The sequence below is a fragment of the Phragmites australis genome, chromosome 20 (genome assembly GCF_958298935.1).
Source record: "Phragmites australis chromosome 20, lpPhrAust1.1, whole genome shotgun sequence".
Lineage (NCBI taxonomy): Eukaryota > Viridiplantae > Streptophyta > Magnoliopsida > Poales > Poaceae > Phragmites > Phragmites australis.
The window spans coordinates 15,118,030-15,144,735 of record NC_084940.1 but is presented as its reverse complement, the minus strand read 5'-3'; the positions used below and the strand labels follow the sequence as shown (position 1 = coordinate 15,144,735).

The 26,706-nt window shown below is 43.4% G+C and overlaps 2 protein-coding genes across 2 annotated transcripts; one reads left to right on the top strand and one right to left on the bottom strand.

Annotated features, from left to right (window-relative positions):
• Nucleotides 1-21,960, bottom strand: LOC133901495 (uncharacterized). Its single transcript, XM_062342851.1, has 6 exons — nt 21,316-21,960; nt 20,994-21,237; nt 20,547-20,918; nt 661-777; nt 216-554; nt 1-120 (listed from the first exon to the last, which is right to left on the bottom strand). Exons 1-6 carry the CDS (start codon nt 21,642-21,644, stop codon nt 1-3), a joined length of 1,521 nt encoding a protein of 506 aa, XP_062198835.1. The 5' UTR covers nt 21,645-21,960.
• A 2,060-nt stretch (nt 21,961-24,020) lies between these two features.
• LOC133901180 (uncharacterized) lies at nt 24,021-26,217 on the top strand. Its single transcript, XM_062342458.1, has one exon. The coding sequence runs from the start codon at nt 24,143-24,145 to the stop codon at nt 25,628-25,630; it is 1,488 nt and encodes a 495-aa protein (XP_062198442.1). The 5' UTR covers nt 24,021-24,142; the 3' UTR covers nt 25,631-26,217.
• The last annotated feature ends 489 nt before the right edge of the window (nt 26,218-26,706 follow it).

Sequence of the window (26,706 nt, the reverse complement as noted above, 5' to 3'; positions counted from 1 at the left end):
CTAAAACGGAACTCCAGAGAGACGGAACCACTCAATCTCAGGTGGGAATTTTTTTATCTCATTAAGAGGGTGGAACAACAGGTAATGGAGCATCTCGGACCGGAGCTCACCAGACTTCTCCTGCGTCAACAATATAAAAATAGTAAGAAACTAATGTAAACATAGGAAACCAATGCCCATCACAACAGAAAGGAAAATGTGCATATAATACTAACGGGCACAATTGTAGTACGAAGTGAAGACTCCTCTCCATCAAAGAACTCTATGAACTTCATTGAGAAGAAGGCGCAATCATTCTTGTTAACCATAACAGGAGCTTCAGTGAAAGGGACTCGCCTCATGTTTGCGAAAACCATGAAATCTTTCTTAGAAATCCTCTGAAAAGAGTCACTCAGACGCTGCATCATGAGATCACAAAATTCCTTATCGTGATGGGCATCCCATGCTGTTCCCACGGATTTGTAGTCAAGGGAGTTGAGTATATCAATGCAAGTGTGCCGGAAGTTTATGCAATAAACAGATATGTGCTCACGGTGGCACATCGAGAGGAAAACCTATACGTACGAACGTTAAAAATATTGTCATTAAAAATGTTGTACGGTTTAGTGTGCATTGTAGTTCCATAAAGGAATTAACAATTATTATGTCCAATAAACTCACCAGTTTTGCCTTTGCCCAATCGGTGGGAGGAAGGTTCTCCCTAACTAAATTGTCTAGCACGGTACGGTCAAACACTTTAAGACTGCCTTGGTTGAGTTCCTCGGGATTCAGTACACACTACAGGGGAAGAAAATATCAATTAGGTAAAAAAATGTTAACGGGCGGCAAGCAAAGATGACAAATGAGATAGGGTACGCACACAAACTAAAGGCGGCATAAAACTCCTATAACCGTACGATTCTATCCGGTGCAACCTGTCGTCTTCCGCCAAGTAGTGAACAAAATAATCGATTAAAAAGCAATCGGTCATGAGTCCATCTAAGAATGAGTCAGCAATATCTGAACCTATCCATGAAAATTGGTGGAATTGCATCAAGTAATCCCTGCAAGGAAAAAAATTAGTAACCAACATAAAGGATACATATATAGGAATCAAATATTTATTACACATTTGTAAATAATTGAATTGGAATAGATGTTACCTTTTGTATGGGGAATCTGGGGAGCATAAAGTGTCTCGTAGTGCCATTACATGCGCAATTACAGGAACAGTCCTGCTCCTTCCTGCCTTGAATGGCGATGAATATATGGAAGGTTTCCGTACAGCTCTCTTGACATGAGGAGGCAACACATTGTCGGCTAACAAATCGGACATTTTCGTCCTGTGAGCTGGTGGTGGCAATGGGTTCACCTTAAACTTTTGATTTGGGTGCTTTTCCCGGAACATTGCCTCAAGACACGATATATTTTCCTCCCTTGCAAAAATGTGCTGGGTTGGTGGCTGCTAGGGTCACAATAGAAAATAAAGAATAAAATACTGTAAATTAGGTTATGCATATGTGTCCACCAGATCATAATTGGTTGTGTCCAGCCATTAACAAGAGTATGGTTGATTAGTGAATGGGTATACGGTCAACAATGCTAGTGGAAAAAGAAAAATTCAAGATGTGCAAAATTACGGCTTGTGCTAACCATTCACCAAGTGACTTTGCTTTGTCCGCTTTGACTTCTTTCACAGATGAGCAGATGGACACACTTGATGATGGGGATCTTGCCTTGATCGTGAATAAGTCCACCCGCTTCTACAATAATAGAAGAGATCGGATGAGATGTGGCTCTCGGGCTTGTTATGATTGTGGTGATACCACTCATTTCAAGGTTGATTGCCTAAAGTTCAAGAAGAAGGAAGATCACGGCCATGACCATGACTAGCACAAGAAGAACAAGAAATTAATCTTTAAGAACTGTGACAAGCTGGCTAAGAAGGCGGCCAAGGTGGCATCTCGAGCTTTCGTGGCGGTGCTAAGAGGAATATCGACACTTCCTCAAGCGAGGAGGAGAGCTTGGAGGAGGAGGAGCTGCCCATGAAGAACAATAAGAAGAATAAGTATTTTACTGGCATTTACTTCATAGTGGACGACAACGACAGTGACCCCAAGTTTGATTCTTCTGAGGTATCACCTTCCTATGATCAGTTTTCTGTTCAGGTCGATACCTTGAATGATGTGTTTGTTAGCCAAGACAGGTTGCTCAAGAAGGCGGTTAGGGAGGTCTAGGAACTCAAGTCTAGGCTAGAATGTTCATCTTATGAGCTTGAGTTGTTTAAGTCTAGGGCCAAAGATAAGGAGTATGATAGTTGCCTTGTGGTTATGAGTGAGCTTGCCGAGCTTCAGACTTTGCATGATCAAGTCATCAGTCGTCTTGAGACTACCGAGAAGAAGCTCTTTAAGGAGGAGTCTAGACCTACTCTTTTAGGCGCTTGCAAGAATTGTCCTTTGCTCTTAAATGATGTTGATGTGAAAGTCAAGCATAAAGGAGTTATAGTGTAGATTAAAGAGTGTTGAGAGTTCTAAGGATGTGCAACCAAACTGTTCTACCTGCATCATCCTTAAGGACAAGCTCAACTGAGTTAGAGGGTAAGTTGAGAACCTCATGACCGAGAATGAGTATCTCCTTTCTCTTGTGGAGAAATGCTCAAAAGGCAATGGAAAAATGAACTTGATTTTGGCTAAGACCAAAATGTGCACAGATAAGACAGGTTTAGCTCTGGGGTTGGGTTTTGAGAGGGTGGCTTACAATGGGGTTGGCAAAACTGTTTTCACCTCACCTACTACCCTAGAAGCCGAGAAGTTCAAAATTAATACCACACCACAACCCATCAAGAAACCCACTCCACAACCCACAAAAAAGAAAGTCACACCACAACCCAAAAGAGCTCCACAGCCAAAGATGAAAGTTCTATGAGAGAGCCTAGAGTGATCGGTAGTCCAGCTTTTGAGAGATGCTACCATTGCACCTACTACCAGAGAGAGGGTCACCTTGTTAGGTTTTGCTTTCGTCATAGGAGAGATGAGCAGCATGAGTGAGAGTGGAGTACTCAGGGTATGTACTGCCCCTCCGTTGGTGTACATGAGCCATTTTCTTGCTCTCGCCCATAAGGTTCTGACACTCTTTAGTTTCCTGCTAGAGGTGGAGCTTGACGTGGAACTTACCATGATTCATATGGTTTTAGTTCACGTGTAAGAGGCTTTGAGTTGCAGTGCTTTGGCGGATCATGTTTTCCCCATCGTGGCACTCGCCCTCTACGCACTCGTATTGATTTGCATGCACCTACCTTTACTGTTTCAGGGCAAATGACCCAGTACTGGATTCCCAAGAGGTTTTTGTCTAACCCCAATATTGAGCCATCCACCTATTATTTTCTCATATGTAGGTGGCGAGCGAAGGCCTGGAGAACAAGTGGCTCATCGACTCCGGTTGTTCACGCCACATGACCAGAGATGCATCATGGTTCTTCAGTCTCACCCCAACGAAGTGACACAAGTACATCACTTTCGGGAATGATTGGAAAGGAAGGGTGAAAGCTAAAGGTATGGTAAACGTGAATGATAGTTTCACTCTCAAAGATGTGGCTTTGATGGAGCATATGGGATATAACCTGATTTCTGTATCTCAGTTGCTGGATGAGGACTTAGAAGTGCACTTCAAGCGCAATGCTTCTTGAGTTCTTGATTCCTCGGATGCTTTGATTTGCCAGATTTCTCGAGTAGGGAGAGTCCTTGGAGCTGATTTTTCTGAGCCTTTTGGTTCTTCTCGATGCTTAATTGTTCAATCCTCTTCTGAGCTTTGGATGTGGCATAGGATACTAGGGCACATGAGTTTTGATTTGCTTACTCTTTTGAGTGCCCTAGGCTTGATCCGAGGATTGCCCAAGCTTAAGTTTGAGAAGAACCTTGTTTGTGCTACTTATCGGCATGACAAGATGGTTATCGCCTCCCACCCACCAGTCAATCTGGTGATGACTGAACGACTAGGAGAACTTCTCTATATGGACATTGTTGGTCCTTCCTGGATTCGTTTGACGGGTGGGAAATGGTATATACTTGTTATTGTTGATGATTTCTCTCGCTACTCTTGGATTTTCTTTCTTGTGAGTAAGGATGAAGTGTTCTTACACTTTCAGAGCTTAGCTTTGAGATTGTTCAAGGAACTCTCCGATGCATTGAAAGCAATTCGCAATGATAATGGCATTGAGTTCAAGAACTATCTCTTTGATGCTTTCTACCTTGAACATGGCATTGAGCATCAATTTTTTGCCCTATGTGTTTCTCAGCAAAATGGAGTGGTTGAAAGGAAGAATTGTATTTTGGTGGAGATGGCTAGGACAATGCATGATGAGCATAGGACTCTTAGAAAGTTTTGGGTGGATCCTATTAGCACTGCTTGCTATATCTCCAATCAAATTTTATTACGCTCGATCTTGAATTTGACTTCTTATGAGTTAAACTTTGGGAGGAAATCGAAGGTTTCTCACTTGAGAGTTTTTCGATGTCGGTGCTTCAACCTAAAGCATGAAAATCTTGACAAGTTCGAGTTGCACTCTTCCGATAGGATTCTCTTGGGGTGTTCTCTTCATAGTCATTCTTACAAGGTTTATAATATTGACACTAACACCATTATAGAATTTTGTGATGTGACTTTTGATGACTCACCCCCGTGTGCTAGTTTTGGCTTCAAGTGTGTAGGTGACAAAGAGTTTGGCGAAAGAATCTTCATAGATGGCGACCTTCCAGCTCTCGGTGATGATGAGGATGATCCGCTACTTCCTTCCATCACACCTGCTCTCGAGCTAGCTCCTATTTCTTCTACACCAGTAGAGGGTCCTGCAGTCTCTACTTCCACTTCAATTGGTTTTGAGTCTGCATCAGCTACATTTGAGGGGGTAGTGGTCTCACAGCATGAGGCCACTCGGCACATTCAGCGGATACATCCCCCTCAACAGATGATCGGCGACCTTGGTGAGAGGGTAAGAAGATCTAAATCTTCTCATCATGCTCATTTTACTGATTCTGTATTCTTTGCTTCTTTTAAGCCTCATGGTGTTGACACGCTCTTTCTAATTCAAATTTGATCAATGCCATGCATGAAGAAATAGAAAACTTTGAGAGAAACCAAGTTTGGGTCCTTGTAGAGCCACCCCAAATGTTCACACCATAGGCACCAAGTGGGTTTTCAAAAACAAACAGGGGGATGATGTGTTTGTAGTGAGAAACAAGGGTGGACTTGTGGCTTAAGGTTTCACTTAAATAGAGTGGATAGACTTGGAGAGATATTTGCACCGGTAGCTAGACTAGAATCCATTAGAATCCTTCTTGTATTTTTGGTATCCCAAGGTTTCATGTTGTACTAAATAGATGTCAAAAGTGCATTCCTAAATGGGTTCATAGAGGAAGATGTCTATGTGAAGCAACCCTTGGCTTTAAGTACCCCAAATACCCACATAAAGTATATAAGATTCAGAAAGCTTTGTATGGGCTTAAACAAGCACCTATTGCTTGGTATGATAGGCTTAAGTTCTTATTAGAGTATGGGTATGTGATGGGGTCAGTGGATAAAATTTTGTTTACCTTTAGGCATTGAAATGATTTTCTACTTGTTCAGATATATATGGATGATATCATTTTTTTGGCTCTTCTCATGCTCTTGTGGCTAAGTTTGCAGAAACTATGAGCAGGGAATATGAGATGTCGATGATATGCGAGCTGATGAGGACATCACTCTTTCGGATACACACACACTGAGTATTCCTCCAACAATAGGTCCATTGACACGAGCTCGTGCACGTCAACTAAATCATGAGGTGAGCTCGTTCCTTAGTGTTCCTTTATATTTTGATAAGGATGGGATGCTACTGAATAATTGTGATGTATTATTACTTAGGAACTCGGGAGAAGAACAGCAAGGGCGCCCAAGCCAAGGTGGAGGTCCAATCAAGTTCGAGTCCGTTTCGGAGTCTAGGACCAGCCTGCATTAAAATTATCGCCCAGGACGCATACGGACTCCATTTTCGACGTTCTACACATGGTTGGAAAGCTAAGGAGATAATCTTTCCAACGGAACTGGTCCCATGCCCAAATTCTTTCTGAGTCAACAGGAATCGTCGAAACAAGGTAACATCCAGAATCTATCAGGGTGCTACGCCACCATCTTTTGGGCCGTTAGGCCGTGTAACGTGTTGGAGTCCATTAGGGACATGTCCAGGGGTCCTTGGCCGACCCTAGTCTTTTATATACAGTAGCCGCCGCCCTAATTAGGGTTAGGTTTTGCTTAGATATTGATCTACACACAGTTGTGAGATTTTCGCTCTTGTTCCGGACCGACTAGGCCGCCGCAACTGTTTGTGGAACCCCGACTTCGAGTGCTTGAATTTAATTCGCAATATTTCAGATTGCATCTTCTACGTTCTTGCTTGTGTTCTCGGTACGCTTGCAGGGATTGAGCCTTCTTGGCGAGGTCAACCGCGCGACACGGTTGATAACCATCGGAGCTGTGGTGTAGTGATTGCAAGGGAGCCGATCTGTTCGGGTCGAAGCCTTTGGATCATCAACGTCGAGTTCTTCACCCACCGACTTATCGCTACCTATTGGAAGATCAGGCCAACATTACCCATCACGAGCTCATCTTCTTCCTTGGACTGCAAATTAAGCAATGCAAGCAAGGTATATTCGTCCACTAAACGAAGTACACTAAGGACTTGATGAAGAAGTTCGACATGAGCGATGTGAAGCCCCTGGCGACACCGATGGCTACCTTGATCGTGCTTGATCCGAATGAAGATGGTGAGTAGGTAGACCAGCGCGAGTACAGGAGTATGATTGGCTCCCTCATGTACTTAACGGCGACTAGACCCAACATCCACTTCATTGCTTGCTTGTGTGCTCGCTTCTAAGCTTCACCAAGGACGTCTCACCGCCAAGCGGTGAAGCGCATACTCAGGTACATCAAGCACACCCTTGAGTATGGTCTTTAGTTTTCTACATCTTCTTCTCTCTCTCATTGTGATTTTTCAGATGTGGATTTTGCTAGTTGTAGAATGACATGAAGAGTACCTCTGGTACCTGCCATTTATTGAGTACTTTTCTTGTGTGTTGGTCTTCTCGCAAATAGTCTAGTGTTGCACGGTCAACAACTGAAGCTAAATATGTTGCTGCCGCTAGTTGTTGTACTCAGATTTTGTGAATGGTTGCTACCTTGAGGGATTTTGGGTTAGACTTCAAGAGTATGCCACTTTTGTACGACAACACCAGTGTTATCAGTTTAGCTAATAACACAGTCTAACACTCCAGAACCAAACACATAGATGTGAGATTCCACTTCTTGCGAGATCACGATGAAAATAAGATATTAACTTGAGATACATAAATACCCAACACTAGCTTGATGACATCTTTACCAAGCCTTTAGGTGCAACAAGATTTTCCTATTTGAGGGAAGAACTTGGAGTTTGTCATCCCAATGGCATTGTATGAGGGGGAGTTGCAGCTGTATATACTCTATCTTACTTTTATTGTATTTGCATTGCATCTCATTTTGTAAGACAATCATAGCAGTTGAGCTTTAGCTTATATATCTTTAGTATTTTTAGGTGCTAGACTTGAATTTAGATTAAGTTGAGTAGTTATGCTAAATAAGCTTTTAATCTTAGGCTCTTGATGCTTTGACATGAAATATTTCAAGCAAACTAGCTTTCCTAAAGATAAAATTTGACAATTTTATGAATCATGTAGACTATGAAATGCCGCATTCTTGATCACCATGTTTGTAATTACTTTAGCTTAGTCAATGCTTGTGTTAAGGCTAACTTAATGAATATCTTGCTCTAAACTTTTTGGTTCAAGATAGTAGATTGGAAAATATTGCACTATATTTTCTATCTTTGTCAAATGTTTAGCTCACGATAGAACCTTAGGGGAACATGTGTTCTTTGTGTCGTAAAGACACTACTTGACTTAATCTAAGTGAAAACTTGATAACTTATGTAATTTGAATACTTTTGACAAAACAAGTCTTTTGTGCTAAAATATGATCCAATACGGTTGTCTTGATATTTCATGTGGTTTACCAAAGAAGCAATCTAATGGTTGCTAATGTCAATTTGAGGATAACATGAATCACAAAGAAATATGCCTAAATGATCAATTATGTTCTCACTTGATTTAACTAAGCCTATTGTCATGAATACTTGCTTGACTAGTTTGAGGTTAAAGTTTGCTAGCTCTTAATGCTTGTATTGCCTCGGCACGAGTGGGTGCTTATGTGGTGGTCACTTTTAACATGATTCGGCTACTTGAACTTAAATGCGCTAATAATTCTTCAGGATTAGTTTGTAAACCTTCATGCTCTTAAGTCATTGTCTCCTTTTGAGCCTTTATACGATTGTGAGCTCCACATTCTATTCTCCATAGTCCTTTGACATTTCTAACTTGTGCAAATGCTTTGTTGTATACTTGTGAAAACTCATTAGGTTTGCATATTCATGCTCTTTATGGTGTTTTGTCCTTGATGTTTGCATTACCAAAGGGGAAGAAACATATGCACTAAGCCACAAAGAAGATTCTTGCATGATGAAAGGAGAAAATATGAAAAATATGCATTCATCAAGGAGAATTTTTGCATATTTGGCTTGTCAATCCTTCTTATGCTAAGTGGCATTTTTTGATTGAGTTTTTGGTCCCTTGGATAAGCTTCTCTTGTTTGAAGTTTTCAAACCAAAATATTTATGCTTTAAGTGTTGTCAATGCACTCATAAGGGGGGGGGGGTTGAGAAACCAAGTTGAAATGCATTGGTTTATATGTGATGAGTGATCGATAAATGTGTTGATTTGGATTGATGACTTTTGGATTGCATGAGCATGTATATGTACTGCAATTATGATCATGACTAACCAAAGTTGCAGAGGAAATGGAGTTAGCGTGTTTGTTTCTGAGTCCAAGAAAATTGTATGCACGGGATGATCAAGCGCTGAGGAAAATGAATGCGCTAGATGGTCCGGCGTTCAGATGGTGTACACACCGGAGCATTTCAACTCAGAAGAAAAGGTTGAAGTACACACTGGATATTCCAGCGATAGGCACTATGAACGCTTTGTAATCTGCCAAAAGAGTGTGTTCCTCTGAGCTTAATGAAGAGAGTGTTTTTGCATATGCTTGAGTTCATGTCCTTCTAGTCTCTTGCTTTTGACTCCCATGTTTTGGTGAAAGTTTTCGGTATTTTCTTATTGATTTTCGTTTTCCTTGAGAGCTACTCTTTTCAGGTCGTGTAAGAGGTTTTCTTCCGGTTCCTAGGGGGTTAATCTTCTCATATGAATTGATATTGAACCATCCTAACTCTCTGGATCCATCAACTTGAAGAATCTCTTTTTCTGGTGGCTAGTTCTCTTGTGTTTAGAAGTTTTTCTTCTAGTTGATTGCTTTCTTGAGCTATAAATCTTGATATGGCCTTAAATGGAACATAAAGTTCTCATCCATCGAAGAGGAGCGTTAGTTTTGGAAGTCTTGCAATATGTTCTTGTCTCTCTTCCTTCCGTATGTGTTTTTGAGGTGCGTTGGGTTAAAGAATAGGAAAAGGCCATCAATTTCGTAAGAAATTTGTTTAGGTGTCTATTCACCCCGTCTAGTCGCTGTTCTTGGTCCTACATGTAATCTTTAGTGTATTGGTCTATAAATTGACTTACCTTGTTGCTTGAATTGTCTCCAGAAAGTTCTTTGCCAAAATCCACCCGATGGATCACCTATTCGTCGGGAAGAGAGGTAAGGTTGTCGTTGAACCCCTCATCCAAAAATCCAGTTTTCGACGAAGCTTTGGACGATGTCGACGGATTGTCGTGTGTAGACTCTTCAACACTTTTTGTCATGGTCCCCACGGACGGCGCCAGCTATCGACGATTGGTAAATTGCTGATCTAATGAACTTGTTGAAGAATAGGAGGTGCTATGAGTAGATGAATCACAAGGGGAACACACAGGGGTTTTTAAACAGGTTTAGGCCTCCCTGATGATAATAACTCTATGTTTTGTTTGTTTTATATTGATCTAAGCCTGTTACAATGGGGTGTTACTAGCCTAAATGGATCTAAACCTAGTCAGCAACTTTCTCCTTTGCTTCTGTTGGCTTGTGATGCTCTGGTTCTTTTTTCTCTCCGTAGGGCCCCTCAGCTCCATATATATGGGAGTGTCGTACGTCCTCTGGACTCTTCCTTTATATTCTTGAAGATAGATCTTCCCTGTTACGAGATGCTTTTGGTATCTACGGATAGTTTTATTTCTCCAGGGATCCCCTTCCCAGAGATAAAGATATGTTCCGAGAATTACAAGACACCCTGGAGTACCTGGATATGCTAACTATCCATTATTCATCGTCACTTTTTTCCCTCATTTCCTTCTCCTTACTACACCTAGAAAGCAAAAAAAAAACATTAGAATTCACAAGTCACATTCTAAAATACAAGATATATATAATATACAATCATTCTAACTCACATTTATTATACATCATTCTCATAAAACAAGCCGTTTGAGTTGATGTTTCTCAAGATGAAGTAACACATGTCTTTCTGGATTCTATTGAGTTCTGAATCGTGAAGTGCGCTTTGAGACATGAGTTGGTGCTGCAAAAATGACAATAACTTGCTACATTAAGTAAACACCTAGGAAGTTGAAAATGGTATAAGTATTGGTGCAATGACAAACTATTTTAAGATCACGGAAGCCCTTCACTGTACTCATAAAGTGGCACATATAGTACTCACAATGCACGAAGTCTTGTGGCTACTTGTTGCACTACACATAATGTAGTAATAGTATCATCATCTATGAATACTTTGCCATTACAAATTGCCAGTAAAATGCATAAGTGTTAGTAATTATCAGGAAATCAAGACGATCATGTATATTTTTCTTGCTCAGGTCGTGCTTCCCACCTCTAGCGATGTAATTCTCGAAGGCATTGTATATAAATGAGGTCGAACCATTATCACCAACCATAACTACATATTTTCTAGAGGATTTGTTTAACTTTGTAAAAGGTCTATTTGTTCTTGGTACGAGGACTTTGGGTAGTTTCTGGACTAAAAAAAACCGATCAAGCTTTGACGCAACTTCAGCATAACCATACTCCAGTGGTCACTACACATGTATTGTATCCAACAAGAGTTTGGTTAGGTTCTCAACCAAGTGCCAAATCAAAACTATTTTCATTGAAGCACTTACTTGAAGCCGTATGCGCCAACAATGCATTCCTTGTCTTGTAATTGGATAATAGCACTTGTCACGTATTCCACAACTTCAGTAGGTTCTTGTTGGACTTGTGTCTGGCATATTGATTGGGGGTCGAGCAATCCGCCAAGCTCCTTGAGGGCTTTGTATTGCATCCACATGTGTCTATAATCAAAAAAGTAGTTAGGAATGCCATTTATTGATAGTTACATGAACAATGAGATTTTAAACACTTACATTGTCCAAACTCTCATAAGCTGAGAATCGAGTTTGCCATAATTGAACATGACGTACAAATCATTGAAAGATATTAGTAATTTACCATTCAAGCGCAAGAAATGCTTATACTTGTATGCCGCAATGATGCAATACATGCCCAACTCATTGGTTGCTTTCATGTAATATTGATGCAATTGTTACAACTCCCATGACATCACTGTTAGTTGTGCATCCGTGCAGAATGGGTACCTTCACGCGTATTCCTTTGGAACTTCCTTCTTTCCATAGTCCTTGGCAGTTTTTTGCACTTTGTCACCCTTTGACTTAGGTGAAGGCTCATTGCATGATTTGTGCTTCGATTCACCCTTTGACCTCTTCATCCTATTGGCTTGCATTCAATGCCATTGCTTCACAGGATAGGTTATGGACATGGATTTCGTCTCCTTTGTAGTCCTCAAATTAGTTGTTTTCTATGTCTCTTGATGCTTAGGAGATTATCTTTGCAGAGTATGAGGCAAAGAAAAGTGCAGGTCTAGAGAGACCAACAACGAAAGTGCTGGGGAGGCCGACAACAGATGAACAAAAGGGCCTGGCTTCAAATGTTCCTGGGAGGCTGGCGTAGAATCTGCCAATACAATATTCTTCTTGTGCCACATAATGTAATTTTGGAGGGCAACCCCTAAAGTTGTGATCTCTCATCTGTGGGTATGCTCAGCCTAATTTCGCGATAGGCTTCATTTACCGTGGGTTGACCCAACGTTACTATGAACACTGAGTGGTTGGTCGTAACAATTAAGCCCAGTTGTGACTAACTGTTGAGTCATTGCTCTAGTCATTATTCTATGATTTGGTCGAGAGTCGCCATCCACTTTGCTTCAAGCTGTTCCAATTTTTCATTCATATCATGCTCTTGCACAGCTTTGGATCTCTCTCAACTCCTGTACGAGTCACAATACTCTAGGATAATTGTTTTCACATGCGCTTTTTTGGAAACCGACTATGATGGCTGATTTTGAACCGACTGCAATTTTGGGTTTTGTAGAAATGGGCACAGTTGATCTTAAACATAAGCTCAGGCAGCTACTATTATTGATCCCAAGTCTCAAGAAGATGCCTACACAGAAGAGAGGTACGGGAGATGATGTTTTATGAGGTCCATACTGTTCCATGAGCTCATTGATAACAGTTTGAGCTTTACTAGCGTAGCGTATTATTACACTCCAACTCTAGAAAACAATCAGTGTGATAGAGCGTGTGACAAGGTCTCATAAATTTTCATAAAGATTGCAAAATTGTGCAAGAGCTCCAACTGAGTCACTAAAAAAGTGTGATTTGAATGTTAGAGAAGTGTGTAATTTTGAAGGACCGATAATGCGACTAGAGTGAGGGTGAATAGGCGACTTACTAATTTCTCAGGTGATCTTTCTAATTTTCACCCCTAACATGCCTCTTTTCCAACTTTGGACAAGATCACATAATTATGGAGGAACTACTAACCCTAGGATCCAAGCTAGGAAAGCGACGGTGAAGAGAGGAAGCACGAACACGAAGAGAAAGCAACTGAACATTCGACACTCTGCACACTGGCGTTTTGACCGAGGTTGACTAGTGGACTTCCAGCGAGTGCCTAGAGGTCTGACAGCGGGCTAGGTTGGTTTGATCGTGAGGGTGAGCATAGTAGATGGAAGCTATTTTCCCTGTGGTGGTCTAACCATCACAGCTCTCTGCGCAGCGGATGGGGCTCGCAAGCGTACAAAGAGCTCGGCGCCGGCCCAGCTAGAAAGAGGAAGAATGGGGAAAACCAAGGAAAACTTGAACAAGCCATCTCGAGCTCGTGGATTCACAAAAAGATCATCTCCATACAATCATTCACATCAAGCTCAACAAATGCACAAACTTGATCGTGAAATCTTAAGAAAATCATAAAAAAACACAAGAACTTGCACAACCGCAAGAGAGCAATAATGAATGAAACTAGAAAATGAGGCATAAGAGATCGAGACCAGGGCTTCCACAAATCTCCCTTTCCATTGCTTCAATATGAGTCAAGAGGAATGATTAAACATGTAGGATTCTCAACATCAACCATGAACCCCTAATGATGGCTAAACCTAGTCTAATTCATCTTTTCCTTCTCCCCTCTCCTAAACCCACTTCCTGACCCTTTCCCTAATATGAAAAATTTCTCCTCTAATGCTCAAGAGGGCTCTAGAATCAGCCGCTTCCATATATATGTACTTGAGGCATTCCCCAAAAATTTCTACACTAGATTGAAAATCCTCCAAGGGCATTTTTTTGTCCAAACATTTTTCTTCGATCCAATGCTCTCGATGTATTTATCACTTTGCTTCGTTGCAACACAAGCTTCGCGATGGTGTAATGTGCACCTCCATTCATGCTATGTTTTAGGCCAAACCATGAAACCACCTTGCATGCTTCTCAAAGTGTGACTTTTCACCACTTACTTACATCCTAAGCAATGTCATCACGTGGCACCTCGTCCCGTGATCTTGACCACCAGTCTCTTCAGCTCCAATTCCCGGGCGGTCTTATCACTTGCGTTGTCATGCTACTCGTGGGCTAGTTTGTGACTTGCATCGCCATTCCGCTTGCTTTGACTTGGTCAAAATATATTCTTCATCAACTATCTTGTGCTTCTTGACCTATCCATATGTACAGTGTGGATGACCCATGACTTCACATGGTATCCCCGATCGTCCAACCCTAAGCCTCTCGCTTAGTCCTAATCCTCTCGTTGTTGATTGTCACGTTGACTCCGTTGACCTACGCATCATGAGACAAGAAATACATTTTCTTCTTCTCTAATAATTTCTAACACCTTCACCAACTCTGATTAGTCTCAAAACATAATCATACATTGCAACATATATATACATATATATATATATATATATGTATATGTATATATATATGTATATATATATACATATATATATATATATATATGTATATATATATGCCCATGCAATCTCGAAATCCCTCAACTCAACTCAAAATCACCTCAACCGTCAAGTACTCATCACAAAACTTGAACCATGACACATCTGGACATGGTCATTCAAATGTTAATACACGACATCCTGATACCCTCTCTCATAATTGCATAAACATTCTCAAGTTAGATAGTGCATTCTAATGTTTATATTTTGATGTTGAGTTTTTGAATCAGGTCGTTTATTTTAGATTTAGGCTATGTTTGGTTGAGCTTCAGCTCCGAGATCCATGCAGGATTTAAAGTTTAGAGAAAAAATAAAATAATTTAAATATATATATTTAGTCTAAAATAAAAATAATATATCTAAATCAAAGACTATCAATCTGTTTTATCTTCAGCTTCAAAATTTTTTGGATTTCTTGGAGCTGCCAATCAAGCCCTTAGCAGGCAAATTTGGGAATTTAGACAATATATGCGACCGTATTTATGAAACTAGACAACATGTTGACGTATTTGTAAATCTAGCACTCGTATTCGGTAACTCAAAATCCGAAATTTGGCTTTCGGTAACTCAAATTCCGAAAACACCCCGGGCCCACATATTTCGGCAACTCAGGTGCCGAATACGGCACTGTGCACCGTATTCGGCACCTCAGTTGCCAAAATCTCCCCGTATTCGGCAACTGAGGTGCCGAATACGGTGCACAGTGCCGTATTCGGCACCTGAGTTACCGAAAGCCGTGCGTCTTGTCACGTCGCGTCGTGTCGATGCTTTCAGTGTGTGCGTGCCAGGGTTGCTGATGCTTTTGTGCTTATAAAATGCGCTGGCTCGCAGAGGAGAAGAGAGCAGCAGAGGAGAGAAGGGAGAAGAGAAGAGAGGAGCATTGGAGAGAAGAGAGCAGCAGCGGAGCAACGCTTGGAGAAGCAGCTCGAGCAGAGGGGCAGCCGGAGAGGATCAACGCGAGCAGCAGCTGCGCTCAATTTTCTTTAGGTAAGTTCTTAGATTATGTAGTTAATTAGTAATTGTAATTAGATTTTTCTTAGTCCGTTCAGAAGTATATTAGTCCCTTCGTAAGTGTATTGTTAAATTCATTGAAGTACATTTGATTAATTATATTATTTTGATAAATTAGAGTATTTAGATTATTTGTTTAGTTGGGTTATATGAATTTTATTAGTAAGTGTGATTAGATTCTTTATTTAATTTAATAACATGAATTTACGTGATTTAATCAAGGTAATTAGTTTTATTAAAGTAATTTGATTATTTCAATTAACTTGATTAATTAGTTTAATCACTTAGGTTTAGTAGAACCGTAGAAGATAGTGTCCAGTAGCAACAAAGATGCATATTAGTTGTATATTAGTACTTATTCACAATAGTTGAACATGCACTGATGGGGGTTTTTGAACATGCATAGTTACGTACTTAAATATTTAGTAATGTTAAGTATTGCACAAATTAATTAGTATTATTTTTTTACTTATTATTTATTACATGTACATTTGTTTAGGCGATACGGTATGAATTTCCATATTTATTATGGAGAACGTCCCACAGTTTTGCACGGGAGACTTGTAACAATTCAGAACTACCAACTCATAGAGAGTTCAGTTGAGGTACCTATTGATCTAGATGGTTTAAAATCACATGTTATGCGCCTTTTGCGTGTGAACCAGCAGTCCCATACTGTTGTCCTAGAGGGTGTACGGCCACGGTTTGTTCCAAACAGCTCGGTCGTTGTCCATACGTTGTTCGAGATGAGTAGGAACAACGCATGGGCTTTGTACTCACGCAAGGCATTGGAGGAGAACTTTGATATGGGGGTGTACGTAAACATAGTGTCACGACTGGTGCAAGGTGATGCAGTGACTATCGTGGAAGGCTTAGGCCAGCAGGTGATGCATGAAGAGGATGGAGGGCATGTCGGGGAGGGCAGTTCCAGTAGAGGGGGAGTTAGAGTGGACCCTTCTGAGGTCGATGCAGGATGCATGGATAATGAAGCCGGTGGTAGCGGGGATGAAGAAGCTGCTGACAATAATGACCCGGTCCCGGCGATCCAGTACTTTCGTGGTACTGGGCTCCTGGATTGTGTCGTCGTTGAGTATAACACCTTATCTAACTGGGGATACCAGAATAGCGACATTCAGGTCGGGTAACAGTTTCGTAACAGAGGGGAGGTCATCCACTTTATTAGCAACTATGCTGTAATAACAAGAAGGGACCACAAGTGCGCCCGGTCTAACCCTACGGAGTATGAGGTAAGGTGTACCAAGCACCCGAATTGCCCTTACTTCGTACGAGCACAGCAGCCGAAATATGAGAACTATTTTGTGATCAGTAGACACACCCCACATACATGCAACGAAGAGGCTATTAGGAATGTGAGTCACGCCGTTGATGCGAGGTTCTTAGCCCAACTCCTCATCACCCTTATTGGCACGGAAATTTATTTGTCGCCAAAATCGATTATGGGGGAGGTGCACACTAAGACTGACATGCTTATCAATTACCACATCGTGTGGCGAGCGAAGCAGAAGGCGTTGAAGATGCTATTTGGAAGCTTCGAAGAGTCATACAACTATGCTCCAAGGCTGCTGCAGAAGATTGCCATGACGAATCCAGGGACTCAGTGGGCCATGGCGGATGAGCCGATCAGGCTAGATGATGGATCATATAGCACCACTAATCGATACCTTATTAGGTTATTCTGGTCCTTTGGACAATGCATCGAAGCATTCAGGCATTGCAGGCCAGTTGTATGCGTGGATGCCACATTTCTGAGCGGCAAGTTCCATGGTACCTTTATGACAGCAATGGCAGCGGATGCAAATAATCAGATCATTCCTCTCGCCTTTGCAATGGTTGAGAGTGAAAACAATGATAGTTGGATGTGGTTCCTCACCTTGGTGAGGACACGTGTCGTGGGAAATAGGGAACGAGTTTGCGTCATCTCAGACCGCAACAAGGGCCTTCTGCATGCGTTAGACGTGCTACATGATAGCACAAACTGCTCCATTGCATGGCTTGATGTTGAGAGAAGATGGTGCATGCGACACTTGGGCGCGAACTTGTACACAAGGTACCGCAGCAAGTCATTTGTAAAGAGATTCAAAGGGCTATGTCTTCAGAACCAGCAGACAAAGTTCAATGAGATATGGAGAGAGTTAAATGAGACCACTCGCAAGATGATGGTAGACCAGCAAGCAGGGGAGGATCATCTGCGGACGCAAATGGTTGGGGGCCAAACTATCATTAGTCGTTCACGTGGTACATTTAGCCAGTAGATAGTGGGAAACCGGCGAAGCGTTGGGCCCTAATCCATGACACTCATGGTGCCAGGTTAGCGTATAGAATTGTAATGATCATATTGTACCGATTCTTATGCAAATAGTCGTTCTAAAATTATTGTATCCCATGTTAGGTACACCATCATGACAACGAACATAGCGGAGGTGTTCAACAATGTCTTAAAGGGAGTACGGGGCCTCCCGTTGTGTGCCATTATTGAGCTCACATTCTACAGAACGGCGGACTACTTTTGAGACCGTGGTAATGCTGCTATGAAGTGTAGCACACGATTCGCACCTAAGGTGGAGCAAATCATATCAAGAAGGAGGAGCAAGGCACACTTTCATCGGTCGAGGATCTACGACCTGGCCAACAATGACTTTGAGGTCATGTGCCATCGTAGGTATGCTTCAGGGTATAGCGCCGGGGACACCGTGCAGCAATGTCAACTTGGGCCTAACGAGGTGAAGTGCACATGCAATAAGCCAAAACTGCACCATATCTCGTGCTCGCATGTCTTAGCCGCTTGCAGGGACATAGGTGGTAATGACGGATCACAGTACGTATCACCGTACTTCACGATCGTTGCATTGAGGTGCACATGGCTTCCAAAGATGCGGTCCTTTAACATCGGAACCAACTACAAAGCGATCGAGGGGCCTAAGTGGGTACCTTATCCACGAGCACGACGCACAGATCCTGGAAGGCCTAGATCTACGAGGCTGCAAGGTGACATGGATGAAGCAGATGCTGTTGACGGCCTACGCAGGTGCAAACTTTACAAACAACCTGGCCATGACAGGAGGATTTGCCCGACCCGTCAGTAAACTATCAGCCCACTATCGAACTGAACTGTCTTAGAGTCTTTGCATTTTATTTTGTTCTTAGAAGTTATCCGCAGAAATGGTTGTATTGTAAAATATTATTCACCTATTAGCTGTACTACTTATTTTGTATTATGTGGTTGGCACTGTACCCCTTTAGACAAGAAGTGACCACACGGCTCTGCTTTAACTATGAAATGACAACACCTCTAGCAACAACCATTGTATTGTTAATGTAATTTTATTTATTTATTTTCTATTTCTTAAATATTCGTGGATCCATGTTTTGATGCAGAGACAGAGCGTTACAGTCAGTGATCAATAAATCTATGGCGGGATCCTCTAGTACAGGCTTTTCATGGACACCTTCAACGATCGCTATAGCACTTAATGCCTCCTTACAGGTTGTGCGTGAAGGAAACGATGATCCCTTAAAGGAGAACAACATAATCCAAGCCGTGGCCAAATTGCATGCAAGACCCATATGTTCTAGGTTAACCGCTCCACTCCAATGTGTAACCACCGAGGACCTTATGGCCCTCTTGTATCTCCGACGTCAAATGTATCTCAGGGTGCGTGAACTGGCCGACCATCCTTCTGTGATAGGTTTCTCTAGGAGGCACAGAACGATACTGATGTCGCCGGACCAGTATGCATCCCATATTCAGGTTCGTCATTTTCTATTTGGTCACCCTACTTATCTTATTTCCATTGATTCGAATGGTCCTCTTCTGCGTCAGGCGTTCCCGGAAGACGAACAGTTGATCAACAAAGAAATCTCACACTTCTTGGAGATGTATATGCTCTTCGGCGGGGGTGTGATGCCTGGTTCGCGTAGAAGACAACGACAGTCAGCGAACCTAAGGGGTACAGTGGCGACCTCTACGAATCATCCAGATAATGACGAGGACGAAGACGATGATGATTTCATGTCCCCAATGCCTAGACGTTCCAGCAGTAATACAGGAGAAGGTTCTAGGAACACTGCAAGAGGACGTTCACGCACAACATCGAGATGCCATGCAACCGATAGGGAAATAGGACGTGGTACCACCGTGATACCTCAAGATGATGACGACGATGACGATTTCATTCCACAACGACCCCGCCCTCCGAGGCTTCCATCTCCGAAGGACACTGATGACCCTGAAAATGATGATGGATTCGCTCGTACTCATTTTTACAACTTCCCAGAACCACCTCGGAGATAACAACCATATTACCCGGATAGCTTTGACCATCACACCTGGAATTCTTACGCTAATTTGCGTCGCCACTTTCCTTCGCCCTGAGCATCTATTGTAACCCTGTATATTTTCTTTCCTTAAGGCATGTTAGGTTTAGCAGCGGCATGTTATTATGTTCTTTAGGCGTATCGTACATGCTAATGTTTGTTGTTGTCCGCTCTTTATGTGTAACCTCTGTACCGAGTTCCATGCTACTTATGCTTTACAACTACTATTGTTACCTCTATACTGAGAATTTATTACATTAACAATACAGTGAATAAGACATAATAGGGATGACCTCAACATTAAAGTCAATAATACATGTGTCATGAAAAATTGCACTGGCTACTCAATGGCGACGACGCCTCACACAATCCCCAGGAGTGTAAGCGTCTGGCGGGTGTGTGGCTCTCATCCCAGCAGCCTGCGCAGACCCCTGCCTTGCATGCCCTTGGTCGTCATCATCATCTGCCTGCCCTGTGGGAACCCCACCGAACGTGTATCCCGCCCCGCTAACTCGGCCCTGCATGTACCATGCCAAAGGATCCTCGTGCGGAAGTGTGGACGGCCCTAGAACGTGCTCCGATGGAGTCCAGTGTGCCGAAGGCTCGCCATGCTGGTACCAATGTGAACTTCCAGGTTCATCGAGATCTTGGGAGGACTGTCCGCCGCGTAGATCAGTGAAGGTGGCGGTCGCATGCATTGCAGCAGCCCAGTCAAAAGCATTAGTGTCGCTCCAGCAAGGGGTCTGCTGCGTGCAGTCAACGACGTCCTCCTGATGAGTGATGTTGCAGCCGAAGGTGTCATCATAGCCGGAGGTGCTAGTGAACCCAGCGTAAATTGCTCGGGCGCAGGAGGCTGCGTGCACTCCTCAGCCTCAGCACCGGAACATGAGACATGACGTGCCGAAGCTGAAGATGTATGTCGTGATTGTGACCGGACGGGTTCCTCACGGGCACTGGATGAGCACCTGCTGTGGGAGGCACGGGACGAGTCCATGGCAGGTTGGTCGTACCCCCTCCATTGCGGGGCACACCCACCTAGACCACGTATAGCATTTAGGAAGCGGGATCCTCTAGTCCTCATGTACTCCCGGAGAGGGTTACGATCCCTCTGCGATGATGACCTGCTTGGTTCCCCACAAGCTTGATCCGCTTGCGTATGCATCTCATACGCCTCTTCAGTCTGTATAAGATGAGGGACATGTCAGTAATACAGAGATTTTCCAAAGAAAACCATTATAAGTAACGCATCACTTACCACAACATGAAGTAGGCGGGCACGATCCTCGGGGAAGGGTCTGGGGCCCGGCTGTACAGGTCCGCTGAGTAAGGTGGCACGCGTGCGCGGACGGTACCAAGCAAGGTAGTCCCAGTACGTGGCCTCGTCGTATTGTCCAGCAGTAATGATGACATCCATCGCAGCTGACTCTGTCCACCTCCGTATGTAGTCGGCATTCTTGGATGCCCAGCTCTGCGTGCCTCCACCCCCCTGTGAGCTCCTCCTGTACGTGACATAAAGAGTTATAATTTGTTAACATGGATAACCAATGTACTAAGGCAACATACAATAACACACTTACTCGTGCGCCCGTCCGGCGTCTCGTGGTGGTGGTACTGGCACCACCTGTCGATACCCGAACTGCCTCTGTACACGTTCTGGAGAATATACTTCCACGCAGTTCATGTACAACAAGAAGCATGTGGTCAACCATAAGTCTGCGTCACGGCTACAAGAGGATGCGAGGAGTCCACCATCTGCAATTTCTTCTACTCGTGCCATACGCCATGGATCCCACTCCACTAGATCAGCGCTGAGGACGTCCAGGTCACTGATCACCCTGGAGTAGTTACCATGGTCTTGCTGCTGACTCCATCTTAGCCTGGCATGAATCCACCGATACCCCATCATTGGCTTTATGTCATCTGCAATGCCATCGGAGATGTGGACTGGGTAGTAGCACTTGAGCACCCAAGGTCTGGAAACCGGGAGGTACTCTCAACTCCATAGCTGTAAGAGGTGTAGGCACCCTGTAATAGTTGCCTTCCTCTTTATTCGCTGGGTTGCATCACACAAATCTCTGTAGGTTGCAGCCAACACTGCAGATCCCCAACTGTAAGATGTAGGCTCATAAGGATGTGACGCGAGGTGGGCTGCTAACCATACAATATGGGGGACGACATAATCGCCTGCCGTGTTGTAGAACATGATGCCTCCGAGCAGGACGTACAAGTACACCTCATAGTGCTGCATAAGGGAGCCCATGAACCCAAGACATGGAGAGGCCGGCATCCTTCCCGTCGTATTGCACACCAAACCTATAAGATGCAGATGATCAGATGAAGCTTTAATAGCACTATAATATTTGAAGTGCATTACATAACAAATAATTACCTATCCGCAACATAACCCTTCCACTGCTCCCTTGCGGGTCGCAAAACTATTAACGGGGCGCCCCTGATTGGCAGCTCGGTCAGCATGGCCACGTCCCTCAATGTTATAGCCATCTCGCCAAAAGGAAAGTGGAACGTGTGCGTCTCAGGACGCCACCGGTCGACGAGACCTGTGAGCAGTGCCTCATCAATCGCCGGCAGAGGTGTCCTACCACCACCCGCCATGGGAGCTCCCGCCAGCATGAGAGCAAAAGGTAGTAGTCCTGCCCGTGCGAGTGGCTTGTGGAATCGAGGGTCTAACTCCTTAATCTTGTGAACACTCCAGGCTCGCAACGGACCCAACTGCAAGAGGTATCCAATACATGTACAGAGTTAGTTCGAAATTATTGTGGCAATGAAATAGCACATATAAACGTGGTACTTGTTGTCCTGTGAATATCATCCTTCCCCTATGGTTCTCGTTGTACCGCTGCTGAAGAAGCTTGAGAAGACCACCATGAGCCATGATAATAATTTAAGGCTTCATGGTTCAACAAATAGGTGAACAACAAATTAGAATATATTACAAGCTTCATGATATTGTATCTGCTAAACATTACAATGCTAAAAGAAATTCATGATATCAAACTAATTAAATAATCTAATTATATAGACTAATCAAATTCATATAATCAAACAAAGCATCGTAATTAATTAATCTAAGTACTCTAATTTATCAAATAATTTAATTCATATAATCTAATTAAATAAACTAAATACTCTAATTAAATAATCTCAGTAATCTAATAACGTAATTAAATAATCTAATTTGTATAATCTAATTAAATAATCTAAGTAATCTAATAACGTAATTAAATAATCTAATTTGTATAATCTAAGTACTCTAATTAAATAAACTAAGTACTCTAATTAAAAACTCTAAGTACTCTAATAACGTAATTAAATAATCTAATTTATATAATCAAAGTACTCTAATTTATCAAATTAATATAATTAAATAAATGTAATTAAACGGATTAAACAATCTACTCTCGAAAGAACTAATCTACTTCGAAACGGACTAACCAAATAAGCTAATTACTCTAAATAATATTACTAACCTAAGTATTAAATAGGTAATATAAGAACTAACCGGTACGAAAGCTAATTAAGTGCTCGCGTTGCTCCTCTTCTGCTGCTTTCTATACTCGAGCTGTTGCTCCTCTGCTAATGCTCCTCGCGTTCCTCCTCTGCTGCTCCCTTCTCTTCTCCCTTCTCTGCTCTGCTGCTGCTCCCTCTGGTGCTCCCTTCTCCTCTAGCAACCTCAATTTATTCAGCAGCAGCGACATCTCTCCACGTGTGGCACCAAAACAAAGATGAGCACATGCATGAATAATTCACCAGCCGAAAGCATCACGGGAAGGAAAAAAATGATTGACGTGACACAATAGAGATTGATGTGACACGGCCAAAAGAGGGACGGGACGTCGGCCGGCATATTTCGGCAACTCAGGTGCCGAATATGGCACTGTGCACCGTATTCGGCACCTCAGTTGTCGAATACAGGGAGATTTCGGCAACTGAGGTGCCGAATACGGTGCATAGTGCCATATTCGGCACCTGAGTTGCCGAAATATGTGGGCCACAGAGGTGTTTTCGGAATTTGAGTTACCGAAAGCCAAATTTCGGATTTTGAGTTACCGAATACGAGTGCTAGATTTACAAATACGTCAACATGTTGTCTAGTTTCGTAAATACGGTCGCGTATATTGTCTAAATTCCCAAATTTACTGCCCTTGGCATGAGGGCGCAATCTATAAACAGAAGTTGAAAAAAGGCCCTTAGTTTTCTTGAAAATTTTAAATTTGGCTCAAATTCGAACTAAAGCTAGGATGTAAATCCCCGGCCAAACATGCCGAAATAGCCCTCAAGTTCCACTTAATCCCCCTTCTCTCTCCTCACTCCGGCACGTCGCTGCGGCTCGCCGCCTCCGATCAGCCTCGCCGTCGCCGCTGATTGAGGTCACCGCCGGCCACCATGCCAGGTTCAGCCCAAACCCAAACACCCCCTCCAAAACCCAAACCCAACCGTCACGGCCGCCGCCTCCTCCTCCTCCTGGCGCCGCCTCTCCTCGCCGTCGCCGTCGCCCTCCTCCTGGGCGTCTCCACTAACCCGCTGCCCCGCCGCTTCTTCCGCCGCCTCCTCAGTGCTAAGCCCTCCCTTATCCGCCCGACACCGCCTCGTAAAGCGGCGGACACCTCCATCGTCGTGGGACACCCACCATGTGTTCTATGGATGGCCCCCTTCGCCTCCGGCGGCGGGTACTGCTCGGAGGCCTGGTCCTACGTCGCCGCGCTCGACGGGCACGCCGCCAGCGGAAATAACTTCACGCTCGCCATCGCGCACCACGGCGACCTCGAGTCGCCCGAGTTCTGGCTCGGCCTCCCCGAGCAGTCCAAGAACCTGGCGTTCCAGCTCGCCACCGCGCGGTGCGATCTGACCAGGGCCGTGGTTGTCTGCCACAGCGAGCCCGGCGCGTGGTACCCGCCGATGTACGAGGCCCTGCCTTGCCCGCCCACCGGGTATAACGATCCGGCGTTCGTCATTGGCCGGACGATGTTCGAGACTGACCGTGTCTCGCCTGAGCACGTCAGGCGGTGCAACCAGATGGACGCTGTCTGGGTGCCTACTGATTTCCATGTGTCGACGTTCGTGAAGAGCGGCGTGGATCGCGCCAAGATTGTCAAGGTGGTGCAGGCTGTGGATGTTTCTTTCTTTGATCCGGCCAAGCACACTGAGCTTCCTCTGCCGATTGGCGTGTCTGTCATGGTGCCTGAAGGTTCAAGATTGGAACATGGTGACTCCAAAGGCAAAGGCTCTGTTTTCCTTAGTGTGTTTAAATGGGAGCAGAGGAAGGGCTGGGATGTGCTGCTGAGAGCATTCTTGCAGGAGTTCTCTGGAGCTGATGATGTCGTGCTCTACCTCCTTATCAATGCCTACCACTCCGACACAAACTTCAGTGCGAAAATCCGCAGGTTTGTGGAAGAATCCAGCATTGAGGAGCCAGTTGAAGGATGGGCTGAAATTCGGATCATCGATGAGCATGTTCCGCAGTCTGCTCTTCCAAGGTTGTACAAGGCTGCAGATGCATTTGTTCTGCCAACCCGTGGCGAGGGGTGGGGCAGACCGGTGGTTGAAGCCATGGCTATGGAACTGCCGGTGATTGTGACAAATTGGTCAGGCCCAACGGAGTACCTGACTGAGGACAATGGGTACCCATTGGATGTGGACAGGCTGACTGAGGTCACAGAAGGGCCATTCAAGGGCCACCTATGCGCCGAGCCATCAGTTGATCGCCTGAGGGCTTTGATGAGACATGTCATTGGTGATAGAGAGGAGGCGAGAAGTAAAGGGAGGAAGGCAAGGGAGGACATGATCCAGAGGTTCTCGCCAGATGTTGTTGTGAGGATTGTTGCTGATCAGATACAACAGGCACTTGTATTTACTCAGCAGACAGATAACTGAACTGTGGTCACAAAGTGCAGCTAGAACGTTGATACACCACGGAATGTTATGTACGTATTGTACTGTTCTTACTCATTGATATTTCTTAGGATTCATGCATATCTTTTAGTTTGCATTTTGTGAGATAATTGATGCCTTTCGTTGTTGCGACATCTTATCTTGAACTTTTAATTGACTTGCTGTTTTCAGTTAGAGTAACAAAAATATTGTACGTGACCGTTTAGGCCAAGACCTGGCCTAATTATTTCAGCTTACTCGGCATTTTACCTCCCAATTCCTAACTGAATCCCTGGGCCCATAAAAGCAACATTTATATTTCTAATTCGTAATTGGAGTACTGATCTCATCACAAAGATATAATAGGGAGGGAGGGAGAAGAAGTAATGTTGATCTGGCTAATGGAGTCATCTGTTGTCATTGGTGCTGGGTTAATGTAGGATCAGATTGAGAATACAAGTTTGAATGCTCAGCTGAATCCGATTTGTACAAACTGCAAAAATATGTATTCCAACTGTTATATCCAGTTTGGCTGTTGGGTTGAAACAAAACCTAAAATAATATTGAGTTCTGACATGTTCTGGTTGGTTTCTCAATTGGTCTACCATCTATCCATATTTATCAGCAATATTTGCACAACTTAGATGGAATGTCATAATCAAAAGTGCGGACCGCATGCAATTTTTTGTTAGTTAATTTAAAGGGTTTTTCCCTTATGTATACATGTCCTTTTGCTTGGATGAAGATACACAAGACTTCTCTATAATGTGAAATTGTTAACCATAGTGTCTTTTATTTTTTGTGTAATTAGACGCATTAGTCTTGTCATGTCACAATTTGTAGACCAGGGAATCAAATCGATTTTACCCAATGAGGAAAGTCATTAGTGTGGGGCATTCACTTTTTTCCATTTTTATACCGTATTAAAGAATGTGTGGACCATTTGTCATCTCTATTAATTCTGGATTGTTGTGCTTGAATATGGACCTAATCTATTGCTAACTGCTCTGGTAAATGAATCTGAATATTCTCCAAAACAATAGAGATAGCCCTCAAAGTATTCGAAGATTATATAAAAA

Bases quoted from the DNA above. Each gene is read 5' to 3' on its own strand.
- LOC133901495 (XM_062342851.1), bottom strand. From the start codon at position 21,644: ATGATGGGGTATCGGTGGATTCATGCCAGGCTAAGATGGAGTCAGCAG. The intron at 21,238-21,315 runs GTAAGTGTGTTA...TGTCACGTACAG, and splicing joins GACGCCGGACGGGCGCACGA to GAGGAGCTCACAGGGGGGTG. The intron at 555-660 runs GTGAGTTTATTG...TCGTACGTATAG, and splicing joins ATTGGGCAAAGGCAAAACTG to GTTTTCCTCTCGATGTGCCA.
- LOC133901180 (XM_062342458.1), top strand. From the start codon at position 24,143: ATGCCAGGTTCAGCCCAAACCCAAACACCCCCTCCAAAACCCAAACCC.